At 45.6% G+C, this 14926-nt stretch overlaps 1 protein-coding gene across 5 annotated transcripts in view; it reads left to right on the top strand.

The window, feature by feature from the left end:
• Positions 1-14926, top strand: part of CSMD2 (CUB and Sushi multiple domains 2) — a 595308-nt gene that overhangs the window by 491312 nt on the left and 89070 nt on the right. For all 5 annotated transcript variants that reach the window (XR_008293800.1, XR_008293801.1, XR_008293802.1 and 2 more), the window contains exons 41-44: positions 1741-1950; positions 7246-7434; positions 9678-9855; positions 11242-11387. Coding sequence is in view for 2 of the 5 variants with exons in the window: in XM_027059738.2 (XP_026915539.2) it covers positions 1741-1950; positions 7246-7434; positions 9678-9855; positions 11242-11387 (723 nt within the window). In the remaining 3 variants the exon portion in view is untranslated. The remainder of the gene's footprint in view (positions 1-1740; positions 1951-7245; positions 7435-9677; positions 9856-11241; positions 11388-14926) is intronic.

Below are 14926 nucleotides of genomic sequence, written 5' to 3'. Positions count from 1 at the left end.
GTTCAGCCACCAGAGCTCTCTATCTCAAAGGCCTGGGTGCTTATTCGGCCTCTGCTTATAAGCCCCCTGCAGGGTCCAATCACAGAAGACCTTGCTTTCAAGTGAAAGTTGGACTCCAGCGCCCACCCTAATATGGCACCTGGTTTCATTGTGTAAAGAGCCTCTGAATTTACAAGCTTCTACCACTAGATGGCAGTGGTCATGCCCAGTTCTTTCCAAGCCCATTCAATTCAGAAATCCTGGAATCCTTAAAGAGCCCCTTCAATGGACATGCTGCCCACAATGTTGGGATGATGGATGGGCTGCAGACGACATGTCCAAAAGTGATCATTGTCAAACTCCATATTTTGAAAACAATCTGCATGTGCATTATTAGAGCAGTGAATAATGTAGTTGGATAATTCATAAAGTGGAATTAATTAATATGTAGTTAAAACCAATGAACTTTATATATCAACAAGGATAGACCTTGAAAAACACAATATTGAGCAAAAAAAGTTTACAAAACTATATGTACAGTATAACAACACTTATGTAAATGTTCAAGACAAATAAATCAGACATATATTTAAGAATCTAAAAACATGAACTGAAAGATATCTTTCCAATTCATGAGAGTGGCCTTCTATTAAGGGAAGAAAGAGAATGGGAGAGAGCAGGAGACATGAAGGGTCCTCAATGTTATAAGTCAAGTCTTTATTCTATTTAAATAATTGGACGCAAAAAAAAAAAATCACGTATGTGTGTCCATTCTACAAAACTTAGAAAGTACAGAAAAGAACATTTTAAGGATTAGAATCCATCTGTAACCCCACCATGCAGAGATAATCGCTGACAACTTATTCCTCGCCATTAGAATGTAACCGCTGTGAAGACAAGGACCTGGTAGTTCTTGTTTATCCCTGTGCAGTGCCTAGTGCAGCCCTGATGTATGGCAGATGCTCAGTAAATATTATTAGTGAATCAGTGAACATTCTTCCAGTTTTTTAATACCAAAATTAGAATTACATAATGCGTGCTACTTTGCAGTCCGATTTTCACAATTAACATAGTGGACATTTTCCTATTTGCTTACTAAATATATGTCTTCAATATCATTTTTAATGGTAATCTAATTTTGAGAAATCTCACCAGTAAACAAATGTCAATCTTCCCACCTCCATTCTGCAGAGTATATTAATATGTAAGTCAAGCGCTTAATTAGATCCATTCAACCTGTCAAGTGGTTAGGAGATCTTGATTAATCCAGTAAGATCCCTGGGTATAAACTTCACTGATAATGTATTCTTCTAATTTCTGAATTATCCTAAGTGTTCGAGAAGATATCAGTATGATGGAGTTCATGTCTTTTGATTGGATATAGTTATTTTTAAGTGGTGGCATTTTTAAGTAAAAAGTTTATTTTAGCAAAGCTATCTTTATACTAATAGTAGGCTTATGAACCACAAGTCCAATATTAGCCCTGAGCTTTGTTTTCAATAAAATGGACTAGGGATAGAGCTCTGGAATGACCAGTGCCCTTTATTCTGAGTGAATAATATATTTTTAAGTTGAATCCTGCCTCAAGACAAAAGACTGGAATGGACAATAACTCCCAGAGTTGTGTTCTGGGAATCTTGGTTGGGTGGGAAGCCGGTAGTAGAGATGCATGAGGTCTGGCAGGACAAGCTTCCATGAGGCCGAATGTTTGAAGCAGGACTCTATTGCTTTGGACACTGTCTGCCTCTGTCTTGCTCCCAGGAGCTCACATCCAGTTCCTGAACTTCTCCACTGAGCCCAACCACGACTTCATAGAAATCCGGAATGGCCCCTACGAGACCAGCCGCATGATGGGCAGATTCAGTGGAAGCGAGCTTCCAGGCTCCCTGCTCTCCACGTCCCACGAGACCACTGTGTATTTCCACAGCGACCACTCCCAGAACCGGCCAGGATTCAAGCTGGAGTATCAAGGTAAAGACAGGGAGTGCCCGTTTGCTCCTGTCCAACCCCTTCTCTTACCCATAGCCACCATCTTCCCAGCCTTCCACGTAGGGGAAAAAAAGAACACAAGAAGGGCTAAGGGGTGGGGGGGGGGGGGCAGGCCTATCTATGAAGGCTTCCTTTTGGTGGCATGTCTCTGTGGCCCCATGAAGATATCTAATCTCCTTTGGCAAGCCTCTTCCAGGGCTACAGGCCCAATGGCCGACAGTTTTCCCTGAGCTTTCCCATCGGGCATCCCTGAACGTCCAGCCAGCCACTTCCCCTCAGCCTTGGTAGGCTTACTTAGTCCCTCTGGGTCCTCTCCTGTGTGTCAAGCCCAATTGCCTCAGCAAAGCTCCTATCACATGACAGAGGATTCTGGTAACAACCCTGGAGCGCCCACCGAGCCTTCACAATGAGACAAGCCCGTTGACTCCCACTGAGGGTTTCCTGACCATGCTCACTGGGGCTCTACCTTGCCGAGGTGAAATCCTGTTATAGGCCCCACCCCTCCTTGGTATGCTTTTCCTGGAACAAGCCCCCTCCTCTCCAACCCAGGCTTTCCTGAGTGAGGGGCCCTTACCTGTGGCTGTGCGGACTGCGCTCAATCTGTGTAGCTATACACAGCAGCCCTAGATGGGCCCAACTTGTCCCTCAGATGCTGCCCTAGTGCGACTGGATGAACGATTTGTTCTAACCTCTTTTTCCAGATTCTTTTGACTTTTTTTTCATAATTTTGGACTTTGTTCCAATCTTATACATGCTTATAAAAAAATTAAAACATTACAGATGTTTTTGTGAGTACATCACTGAAGGACAAAATTCTCCCATAATCGCATCTCCAACCCCACCATGCAGAGATACCAACGAAAGCCCCATTTTTTTCTGTACATATATTGATGTAACTATATCATTATATTATATCCAAAATTGTATCATACTATAAGTGCTGTTTTGCAGTTTTCTTTTTTAAAGTTGATTTTTTAATTATATAAGCAGTTCACAAACACACTCACCTTGTTAAAAAGAAAGAGAGGGAGGGAGGAAGGATGAAAGGAAGGAAGGAGGAAATTAAAGCCTTATGGGTAAGGCCAGGCCTTCCTTGTCTACAGCCTCCAACTCCAGGCCCATTCCCCAGAAGTAATCACTGTTGTTTTAATATGATCTTTCTGGATCTTTTTCCATGTGTTGACATGGAAACGTATAACATATGTTATATGTACCTGTGAAAATATGTAATGTTTCGTGAGTTCTTTGGTTGTGTTTCCTATATAAATATATAGAATGGTCTATATACATAACACTCTGATATTAGACTTTTTCATCCCTTGTCAGAGATGAATACTGACCATGGATTCAGGCTTGTCATTTAGGGAAAGGGGTATTCTACAAGGTGGGCACAGTTGGGCCGGTTACACAGGCACTGCCTCCTTAGAAGGAACGCCAGGGAGTGTGGCTGGGCTTGCCACCACCTGGGACACCTCGGGAGGAGGAGCTGGGCTTCTCACACCCATGAAGTGGCAGGGAGATGCTGTGTTTCTCACCCAGAGAGTGCTGGCCTCCTTGGTAGGAGGAAAGCTGCCCCACCCCAGGAAGCCGTGTGTGAGCTCATCACAGAGGCTGGCCCTAACCAAGAGCACATGTACCTGTCAAGGGCACACGGCTTCAGTGGGGGCGTGAGCTGTCAAATGGGTCATGACACATCAGACGGCCACATTCTGTCACATGATCAGCGCTACCCTCTGGGACACACGCGTGCCTCTCTCAGGTTTCCCCTGTGTCTTCGTTTGCCAGGGCTGCTGTAACAAAGTACCACAGACTGGGAGGTAGGAGTGGGGGACTTCAACAACAGACACTTATTCCCTCACAGCTCTGGAGACTGACAAGTCCCGAGATCAAGGTGTCTGCAGGATTGATTCCTTCTGAGGGCTGTGAGGGCGAATCTGTTCCAGGCCTCTGTCCTCGCCTCTGGTGGTTTGCTGGCAATCTGGAATTCCTTGGCTTGTAAAAATATCACCCCCATCTCTGGCTTCACATCCCTATATGTCTCCAAATTTCCCTGTTGTATAAGGACATCAGTTATATTGGACTAGAGCCCACCCTAATGACCTCATTTTAATTTGGGTAAAGATAGGCAAAGACCCTCTCTCCAAATAAGGTCGCGTTCTGAGGTGTTAGAGGTTAGGACTTCAACATAGGAATTTGGGCAGGGGGCACAATTCAACCCATAACACCTCTGACAGGCCCAAGTGCTCTCCCTGAGGCTTCTCCTGTTGGATAAATGCAAGTATTGATGACACTACCATTGTGACAGGGACGGCTCCCCTGGGGCCTGCCACACACGTTGTGCCTTCACCCCTGTGACAGACATAGCCCTGCCCACTGGGTCCACATGATGGCACCAGACACTCACTGAGTTCCCCATGTGATAAGCCCACTTGCCCCTATAAAAGTTGTGCCCCTGAGTCCCTCCGACTTCATTGATGTCTCCCCGTAGAAGAGACCTACTACTTCCACAGAGCCCTGGTCTCAAGCTCAGTCCCTCTCACTCCCACCTGAGCTTCTGAGACACAGGCCAACACGTGGCCAGCAGCCCTCTTGTGGTGTATGCATCACTCACACTGGAGCTTTGTGTGTTCAGAAGCCCAGTCCACTGAGGATTTCCCCTTGTTGGGGGGAAGCAAGGCATAGGGCAGGGGGGTTCTAAGTATGCATTCAGAGGCCCAACACCTCCACCAGGAGTGGCTCCAACCGTGTGAGAGGCCCAAAGATGGTGGGCCTACCTCCTCCCATTTTACCTTCATGACTTGGTGGATGTTCCTCTTGAGGCTTCCCTCAGGTCACAGGCCCAGCTACTCCCTCAGTGCCTGCCTAAGCCCCACAGACCTAACGATGCCTCCTCTTATGACTAGACTTAACAAGGCCCACTGTTAGTGTCAGAGCAGCTGCTTCCCTTCAGATTTGACCTCGACTTTCTTTAGGCTTCTCGTTTGTGATGGCCCCAACCACTCAGACTGGGTTGTCTCTAGTGCCAGAGACCCAGGTCCTCCCACCAAGGCCTCCTAATTTATGACAGGCCCAAATAGGGCCCACATTCTCCACCTACGCCCTCCTTAGCCCCATGGAGCTGTACCTTGTACACAGTCTCTGACCACTTACCCCAGGTTTTTCCTTTATGAAAAGACCTGTTTCTAAAAGAGCCATCTGTCCCCACTGAGAGGCATTCTGTCAAGCAGGCCCCGGTCTTTGTGGTCCCACGACTTTCTTTGAAGAAATCCAACTCCTTACTCTTTCTCAAAATTCCTTCTGTTAGATACTCTGAACTTCCTAGGCTAGAGTTTTCCTTTCTCCTCTCAGGTAATATTCCCATAAAATTTTTACTAACAGCATAAGCCACTCTTACTGGGTCTCTCAGTGTGACAAGCTAAGCTTATTTCATTAAAACTTCTTGGGGCGCCTGGGTGGCTCAGTCAGCTAAGTGTCCGACTTCAGCTCAGGTCATGATCTCATGGCTCAGGAGTTCAAGCCCCTCCCTCCCCCCCCCCCAACCCCATGTCGGGCTCTGTGCCGACAGCTCAGAGCCTGGAGCCTGCTTCGGATTCTGTGTCTCCCTCTTTCTCTGCCCCTCCCATGTGCGCTCCCTCCCTGTCTCTCAAAATAAATAAACTTTAAAAAGTTGTTTTAAAAACTGTATCTGTTCCCACCATAGTGTCTCCCTGTGGGGAAAACCCAGCTGCTCTCCCTGAGGAGTGCTTCTTTAGGAGAGCTAATCACTCTTTGGGTTCATTTCTGCCTATAGGCCCAACCTCTCTCTTTGAAGCTTCTTCTGCTAGAACAGCCTCTGAGATTTTTGAAAGCAGTCCAAGTACTCTCATGTAAGTGTCTCTCTTTCTGAAAAGCCCAGCTCCTTCCACGTGAGAAAGTTCCTATAAGAGACTCTCCCTCTGGCTGCTCCTAGCTTCTGATGTGAAGCCACTCTCTTCTGGCTCCTCACCATTGCTGGGTCCACAAGTTCCCGCTGAGGCTTTTCTATAGAGACCCAGTCCATTCATTCAGTCACCTCACTGGGCAACAGGCTCCCTGCTTCTACTAACCTTCATTTGCCAAATTGCCCAGTACCCCTTGCTACTGCCAGGGCCACGTGTCTTCTTTGGCTGACCAGCCACCCCCTCCCACCACAGCCGCTCCATTTTTTGACACAGGCAATTACCTCAATGATTTCCCAGTGAAACCTGCCCGGTTCCTCCCACCGAGGCCTCCCTCAGGAAGATGTTGACTGGAAATACACAACATAGTCACCATCCCAGAAGGAGGGCTCTGAAAATGTCAGCTTCGTGATCATTGTTATTTATGTTGTTATTACATGTAATGAATTCATCCACTTCCATGGAGCATTCATTTGATCTCAACTCCCACTGAGAATTTCCACTGTGGAAAGCTCTGTCTACCCCACTGCCAGTTTCCTGTGTAGGGTGGGCCTGATTCCGGACACAACAGCTGTTCTTTTTCCTGTGGATCCAATTAATCAGAGTCTATGCTCTGTGCACATGCTCAGTAAACCCCTCTGCAACCCCTCCCTGTTGGGACAGGCCTCCAGTACTTCCATCAAGGTATCTCCTTTTGAGTTGGACTCACCTATTCTCAAGGAAGTCGCTTTCTTGCTCTTTGGAGGGACTTTTTTGTATTACAGTCACACATATTCCTTTTTATCTAACAATTCCCTCTGACAAGCTTTTCTTCTAGTCACAAGATTGACTTACTCCTGCCAAGTTCCCTCCATCTTGAAAGGTTCTAGTCTCTCAGAGTCAGAAAGACCCCACTCAAGTCCTCCCCTGACTGCTTCCTTTGTTTGTGATCTAGAACATGGTTGTCAGGATTAAATGAGATGATCCACATGAAAGAACCAAGGTCAATGCCTGGCCCCAAGCAGGTACTCAATGAATAAGGGTTCAACCTAGCATTGTCTTCCCTAAACCTTTTTCTCCCATGGAGACAGTAATAACAGATAACATTTATTTAGCTCTTACTATGTGCCATACTGTACACAGAGCTATGCATATAATATCCCACTTAATCCTCACAATAACCATTTTCTAAATAGGAAAACAGAGGCAGAGAAAAATTAAACGTCTTACCCAAAGCCAACAACTAGTAAATGACAAAGGTCCATCGGAGTCCAAGTCTTGGTGCTTCACCATTATGCTTACTTTCTGCTGCTCCTATATTCTGGTTGAGGGGAAAATGTCCAAAGAGAATAAAGTAACCTTCTCTCCTGATCTTTTCCAGCCTATGAACTTCAAGAGTGCCCAGACCCAGAGCCCTTTGCCAATGGCATTGTGAGGGGAGCTGGCTACAATGTTGGACAATCAGTGACCTTCGAGTGCCTGCCAGGATATCAACTGATGGGCCACCCCGTCCTCACATGTCAACATGGCACCAACCGGAATTGGGACCACCCCCTACCCAGGTGTGAAGGTATGTCCCTCCTCATCCCTAGTGACTCCTCCTAAGGAGACTGATCAGAGTACTCCCATGCCCCATGGAAGCACCCATGCTGGGGAGTCCAGGAAAAATTTGTCCATCCTGTTTTCATATGGAAAGGACCCAGCCTGTCTGGGCAAAGAGTCCTAGGCACAGACCTCTGGGCCAACCTTGGGAGGACCTGGAGGAAATGTGGGCCACAGCCAAGGGAATACCTACTCAACCCTTGGGAAACCCAACCCATCAGAAGAGAAGACTCTGTAATCTTTATCTCTTTCCTGAGATCTACACTTGTATATCCAAAAACTTTTTAAAGAGCTTCACTTATCCAGAGGCACCTAAATCCTAATATATTAGAAATTAAAGGCATCGTTTTTCTGTCATTCAATGGAAATCCATCTAATGAAGGGCACCTTTAGTCACCTGGTTACTTGGCCCTTATTTGGGCCCCTCCCTCTCCCCCATCTGACTTATTCATCAAGTCTTGATAATTCTACATCCTGATTACCTTTCAAATGCATCCACTTCTCTCTATCTACTGCCTCTGCCTTAATCCAGGCCACCACTTTGATGAGGCTCCTCACTGGTCTCCCAGCCTTCAGTCTTGCCCTCCTCAATCCATTTTTCCGAGTGTAGCCAGTGTGCATTTTCAAAACCATCAACATACTCCAGACACTCCCCTGCTCAGAAGCCAGCAAGGCATCCTCATCTCTCTTGGGGTAAATTCCAAACTCTTTTAGGTAGCGCACCATGTCCCTCAGGGCCTGGTCCCTGCATACCCCCCAGGATTCTCCACACTCGCAGATTTTATGTCTGAAGCTGAAATACTTGCAGTCATCCCAGTGTGCCCTGTTCTCTTGCCTCTGGTTCTTAGTACATGCTGTCCCTCCCTCATAGAACATCACTCTCCTCTCTTGCCTTGTCTACTTAGCCTTGTCATCCCTCAGGTCTGAGTCTAAATGGAAATAATACCAAGAATCCTTGCCCACCCTCACAAGACCAGAGGAGGGGTCCTCCAGTTGTTCCCGTGGCATTCCGTGTTGACAGCGTGTTCCACCCTATGCTGTAAACACCAATCTACTTAGCTGTATCCCAGTGGGCTGTGAGTGCTACAGAGCAAAACCAGGTGCCATGGTATCCTTGCTCCCCTTCATTTCCCCAGGCTGCGCCTGACACTGACACTGAGTGGATGTCCAGTATGTGTAGGAAAGGGCATGTGTCCATGCATACCCCTTTCAGGATGCATGTGCATTCACAGGAACCGTATCTTCTGCCTAGAGGCATTGGGATTCTTTCTCTTCGCTTTGGTCTGCCCCCATCCAGATGTCTGCTTGTTGCCTCATGCCAGCCACATGTACTCATTAGTCTGGACCAGGGGGTGTTTGTATGTATGTTTCGTTTTTTGCCTTTTTTTCTCCTCCCTGGTGACTGAATCAGAACATTATGGAGACTTCATGGCCTCTTCATCCCCTTACCCAAAGCCTACATCGGAGTGAACCTAAAATTGGGTGTTACTTTCAAGGGATAGGAAAATAGGGGTAGAAGATCATATCTATGCAGCAAATGCCTTCTCTGTGATCTGAGTACCAAGCTGGATATTTTACTTGCCTCAGTTTATGGAACCACCACCACAGTCCTACATGGGGATACCCTTATTCCCATTTCACAGGTGACGAAAGAGTCTAGACTAATGTCTAGGGCCATCCAGCCAATAAATGGTTTAGCCATGATTTGAACCCAACTTTGGTCTTCACTACAAGAATCCTCATCTCTTAGGTCAAGACCAAATGTACCACTCTAAGAATCTTGAAGCAAATAAAGAGAGAGAGAGGAATACTCCCATAATTTCCTAGTTCATCCCAGCAAAAGAACTACAGCCCTGACTCTGAATTCTTTCCTCCTCTCCATTCCTAGGAAGGGAGAGGGGAGAGCTCCAGCGGGTCCTTCCTTCTGGGCTGGTCTCATCCACAAGAAGAAGAGAGAGGCCAGGGGCTGAGGCTGGCCCCCAGAGGCATGTGCTCTGAAGGTCAGGGGCCAGATGAGGAGTGGTGTGCTAGGACCAATAGGGAAAACCACACATGGTCATCTGCAGCCCCATCACCTCTCCCCATGACTCCTGACCTCCCTGAGCAGGATAATTTGTGCTGGGTGCCTACACTTTGTAAGGAAGTCATCTGAATTTTCAGGTGGGGGGTGATCTCCCACACTCATCTGTGTTTGTGTCCCTTCCCTGGCAGTCCCCTGTGGTGGGAACATCACCTCTTCCAATGGCACTGTGTACTCCCCGGGCTTCCCCAGTCCATACTCCAGCTCCCAGGACTGTGTCTGGCTGATCACCGTGCCCATTGGTCATGGCGTCCGCCTCAACCTCAGCCTGCTGCAGACAGAACCCTCTGGAGACTTCATCACTGTCTGGTAGGGCCAGCTGCCATGTCGACAGCCAATTAGAAAGGGGTTTTAATTGGGCTCTAAACTGGGGTTACTCATTTCTTTGTTTAGAAAACCAAGAGCTGCATGGTTTTAAGTGGTCGTCCACCTCCTGGCTTTCAAATAAACGTAGTTAATGAGGGCTCAGCTTCAAATTACCTTTTGTGACTCCTGGAAGGGAGAGGAATGGCAGGGCAGTGATTTCCAACCTGGAGTCCCACCTCGGGGTCAGAGGACAAGTGGGTGGGTGTGTGAATAGGAATGGTCATAGCTACACAAACTTTTCTCAGTTTTTCCAGAGTCCAAACCAAAATCCTACATTTACCTAACATAAGCTACCCAGACTAGCGACAGTTTGGGGGTAGAATTCTGTGAAGTCCCACTGATCATCTCCTGCTGAGCCAGTATTGTCCAACACAACATTCAGCAGTAATGGAAACATTCTGTATCTGTGCTGTCCAGTACCATAGCCACCAGCTACAGGTGACCACTGAGTACTTGAATGTGACTAGAGTGACTGAGGAACTGACTTTTAAACTTTATTTAATTTTAATTAAATATAAACAGCCACGTGTGGCTTACTGGTTACCAAATTGACGATTCCACACTGAGTGAGAGTTAGAATATCTTGAATGAATATTAAAATGGGAAAATGAATTATTAATCAATAAGTGTAGTCTCCTAGACAGTCCTTTCCAAACCACCGGATCTTTGGACAAATATATAATTTAAAAATTCTTTTGTTTGGGAGTTACTGCCATTCTGGGAATCAGCAGGGGATCATGGGATTCTCTTGCCCAAATTCCCAGGGCTGGATAACCATAATCAGACTGCCCTGGATTAATTTCCAGTTTCCTTTCCAGGCTATGGCTAAGAACAGATAGGAGGGACTAGATACATTTCCAGGGAAGGAATCCTTTGCCTAGAAGGACAACTGGGGATATCTCTGCTTGGGGACAAGGAAGTGGGGCTGGCATGGATAGTAACATGAGCTTCCTGCAGCTCTTCCTCAGCCCCATCCTACTGCTGTTCAGTCTCAGAGAATCTGTGATAAGACCTGCATCCCTGCCCAGTGGCTCCAGTGGCTTCTTGGGTGAGACTGTTGCCCCCAAGCCCATTATGGAGGCTGGGCTGGTGAAGAATCAGGTGAATGAGGAGTCAGTGTGAGCCTAGCTGGCTCTATCAGCTTTGTCAGCAGACTGAGTTGGGAGAGATTAGAGGGAGGTCTACAGGACATTGGAGAAAGACAGTGTCAAGCACAAGAAGAGTCACAGCCTCCCACTCCAGGTCTCTTTGAGGGCCACTGATGGAACCGGGTGGAGCAGGCAGCCGTGGTAACTCATGACATGCCAGCACCTTCTTTCCTATGTGCAGGGATGGGCCTCAGCAGACAGCTCCACAACTTGGAGTCTTCAGCCGAAGCCTGGCCAAGAAAACAGTGCACAGCTCATCCAACCAGGTCCTGCTCAAGTTCCACCGTGATGCAGCTATGGGTGGGATCTTCGCCATAGCCTTCTCTGGTCAGTATGGAAGCCTGGTGTGAAAGAGGGGCACTACGCTCTTGAATCAGGGCTGCACTTGACCCCTGGCTCCACTATTCACAATTGTGTGATTCTGAATGAGTTACATAGCTTCTCAGCCTCAGTGTCCTTGGAGTTATAAGACTTCCATGTATTCACCTATGTGAAATCTCCCAGCACAGGGCTCCATACTTGTAAGTTTTCCTCCTTCACACACACTCTAGGGCAGAGAGGCACATGATGCTGACCCTTGGTGCCAAATCCAAGCTTAGAGGCAGCAGGATGAGGCTTCTCACCCAGCTGGTTCACATCCACTCACTGGCTGGGTTTTCCACTTACTTGTGCCCCAGCTTTTCCCTTGGCACCCTCTAGAGGGCTGTCCCACTCCGCTGGAATCCAGGGCTTCTGTTGACCTCACAGGAAGTGCTGTGCACAAGTGAAGTCATGGAGAATTCAAGCAGGAGGAGCATGAACAATTCAGGGTAGGTTTGTCCTTATTGGCAGCCAGTTTTCTTCTGAGAGCCCCAAGTTGCGGACCCGGATACTTCCTCATTTTTGTTATAGTGGATATAGCAGAGAAAAACTTATAGAAAGTTCTCTGTGGGCTTATGTCCATCTATAGAATAATCCTCCATGTTACAGTTTGCAGAGCATTACATATATTTGAACTGGAAATCAGGAAAGCTTGACTTTATTCCTGGCTCCATCTTGCAAACACTGGGTTTTATCAGATTTAAAAATTTTTGCCAATCTGGTGGATTCATGAAATAGCATTTCACTCTTATGTTAATGATGAGGTGAGCATCCTTTCATATCTTCATTGACTATTCATGCTTCCTGCTCTGTGAAATGCCTGCTCCCCATAGAGCTTTCTTCCTCCAAGGAGACAGAGATAACAAACCAATAAGCAGACAAATAAAATCTTTGCAATTTGTAATAAGTTGCTATGAAGGAAACAAATAAGATAGCAAATGAAAGGTGGGGAACTCTGCTTCATGTAGAATAATTGTGGAAAACCTGTTGAGAGGCGATATCTGAGACAAGAACTAAAGAAAAAGAGGGAGGTAGACATGGAGATTGGGGAGCAGGACTGGTGTGGGGGAAAGAATGTCTGCCTTTCTGTAGGCAAATATTAGCTCTAAATAAATTCCTTCCCATATAAGGACTAATAAGTATAAAAGACAAGTACTTTAAAGAGACCTATGAACGAGATTCTGCAGTATTTTTTAATGAGAAAATAGGATTTGAATTGCAGAGAAAAATGCCCTTGAAAACATATAGTTTAGGAAATAGAAGTAAATTTTGGAAAGCATAGAAGTCTAGACAATATGGACTCCAAATAAGAGATCTCCAAATAAGAGATAAATAAAAGGGGAGCTAAATGTCTTCCCTTCCTGAACAATTCAGTCCTAAAGCTGTTAAATGGGACGAAGCAAAATGACATCCATGCCTTCAGGGCGTGAGCCAGGCTGGGGTGTCAGAGGGGAGAGGGAGTCCACGCTGCCCAGGGACAGGGCTGGGTGTCCAGGCTCTGAGCAAATGGAAGGAACATCCATGTGGGGTAGGAGCCCCAGCAGAATGAGGAGGGTATCCACACTGAGGACCCATCAGAGTCTGGGGTGGGGGATGCAGTGAGTAGGGTATTCACGTAAGGGGGCTGTGGCAGGAGAGATGGGAACTCAGTTCCCTACAGGTGACTGATCAAATAAGTGAATATATCAAGGACAACAGGTGTCTCACTCAAAGAGAAGAGGGTTAGAAATATGGAAAGAACAAAAACTGGAATATACCCAGGGAATTGGGTTGGAATTGGAGGTATCAATGTGAGCTATGGTTTTCAATATGTACATACAGATATAGAAGGAAATGAGGGTGTGAATGTGGGTGTGTACACGTACATACATCCCTTAACTCTTTCCACTGAAAGAGCTTTGAAGTAATGACTCCCCAATAGCAATGAACACATCTAGCTCCAGTTACTGGTTTCCAATAGCATTTTCACTTGAATGGACCAAAACACCTTAAAGAAATGCTGACTCCAGGACTGAGGCAGAGAAAGTACAAGATGAGCCTGGAACATTTTATGGCAGAAAGCAAGGAACTACTCAAGGAATGATGCAGACGTGACAGAGGGACATAGACACGGGCTTGAAGGGGCTCCCAGTGACCATAATGGGGATAATTTGAGCATCCAAGGAATTAATATTGGTAACAAACTGTAGCTGATTGAATAAACCAGGACACCATGTATATCCAAACAGGTATAAGTTAGTTAAACAGTTAATTAAATATTATGAGGAACAGAGTATTTCCATACCTTCAAACTATCTCCTCACGCGATAATCACAAAGGGAAAAAAGAACAGCTTTAGAGTGGAGAAGCCTGGAGGACAGCACCTTAATTAAGTGATCCAGGTGAGCATCATGAATAACAGGACAAACTGAAATCATACCCCACCAGACTGGGTACAAAGAGAAGAACCCAGCATCCCCTCTGTGATAGTCCCATAAAGATGCACAACTTGAATCCAGCTATGAGGAATGTGTCAAACGTAAAGTGAGGGTAATGTAAAATAGTATTACAGACTAGCAATTAACTGCCATAGAATCTTCAAAAGTGTAAAAGCCATGAAGGTCAAGGAAAGACTTTGGGACTCTTCCAGACTAAAAGGACATGACAACGAAATACAGTGTATGATTCTGAACTGGATCATTTTGCTATTAAGGATTTTACTAGGGCAAGTGGTAAAACACTAGTGGACATGGTGACTAGTTGGAAGTACCATATCAGAGGTAATTTCCTGCTTTTAGTGCTTGTATGTGGTTTTTCAGGGTAATGTGCTTGTTTGTTGGAAATGCACACTAAAATATTCTGTGGTTATGGAGCATAATGTCGGTCATTTTCTTCTGGTTCATGAAAAATGTTTTTTGTACGATGCTGCCAACTTTTCTTATACCTTTGTGATAGTTTCAAATTAAAATTTTTATTTGCAAGGGGAGCTAGATAATAAAAAAAAATTTTTAAAACAAATGTAGCAGCACAATTAAATTGGCATAAGAATCAACAAAGAGCAGAATCAACAGTGCAGAAAAACAGTTCGGAGATGTGGAATAAAAGCCCAACACAAAGAAGAAAGTGAGCAAATATTTGAAAATTATAGAGGAGAGAATGGCAAATAGATCCAGTAAACAAAGAACATACTGATTAAAAAGTATCTATGACAAAAAGAGCCAGATGGAATAGAAATAATAAAATAAAACTCTTCTGAGATGAGGGAAAAACTGTGTGTATAGAACAAAAGAGCTCACTACACACCAGGAAAAATCAAAACCAGCCTGGCAAGTTTTTCAAATCTCAAGGCTGAAGGGTAGAAGAAATCTACCAGAATCCAGGCTGGGAAAGTTAATTACAAGGAGCCAAAATCAACAATCCTGTGCCTAATTATTCTTGGCATTCAATTCCAGAAAATAAAAGAGGCATTTTTATAGATGTTTAAGGAAGAAGACACTTGGGAACGTCACATGTGAAGGCAAGAGACA

Source organism: Acinonyx jubatus, chromosome C1 (assembly GCF_027475565.1).
Source record: "Acinonyx jubatus isolate Ajub_Pintada_27869175 chromosome C1, VMU_Ajub_asm_v1.0, whole genome shotgun sequence".
NCBI lineage: Eukaryota > Metazoa > Chordata > Mammalia > Carnivora > Felidae > Acinonyx > Acinonyx jubatus.
The sequence above is the reverse complement of the archived record's forward strand: the minus strand, read 5'-3'. Positions and strand labels throughout refer to the sequence as shown.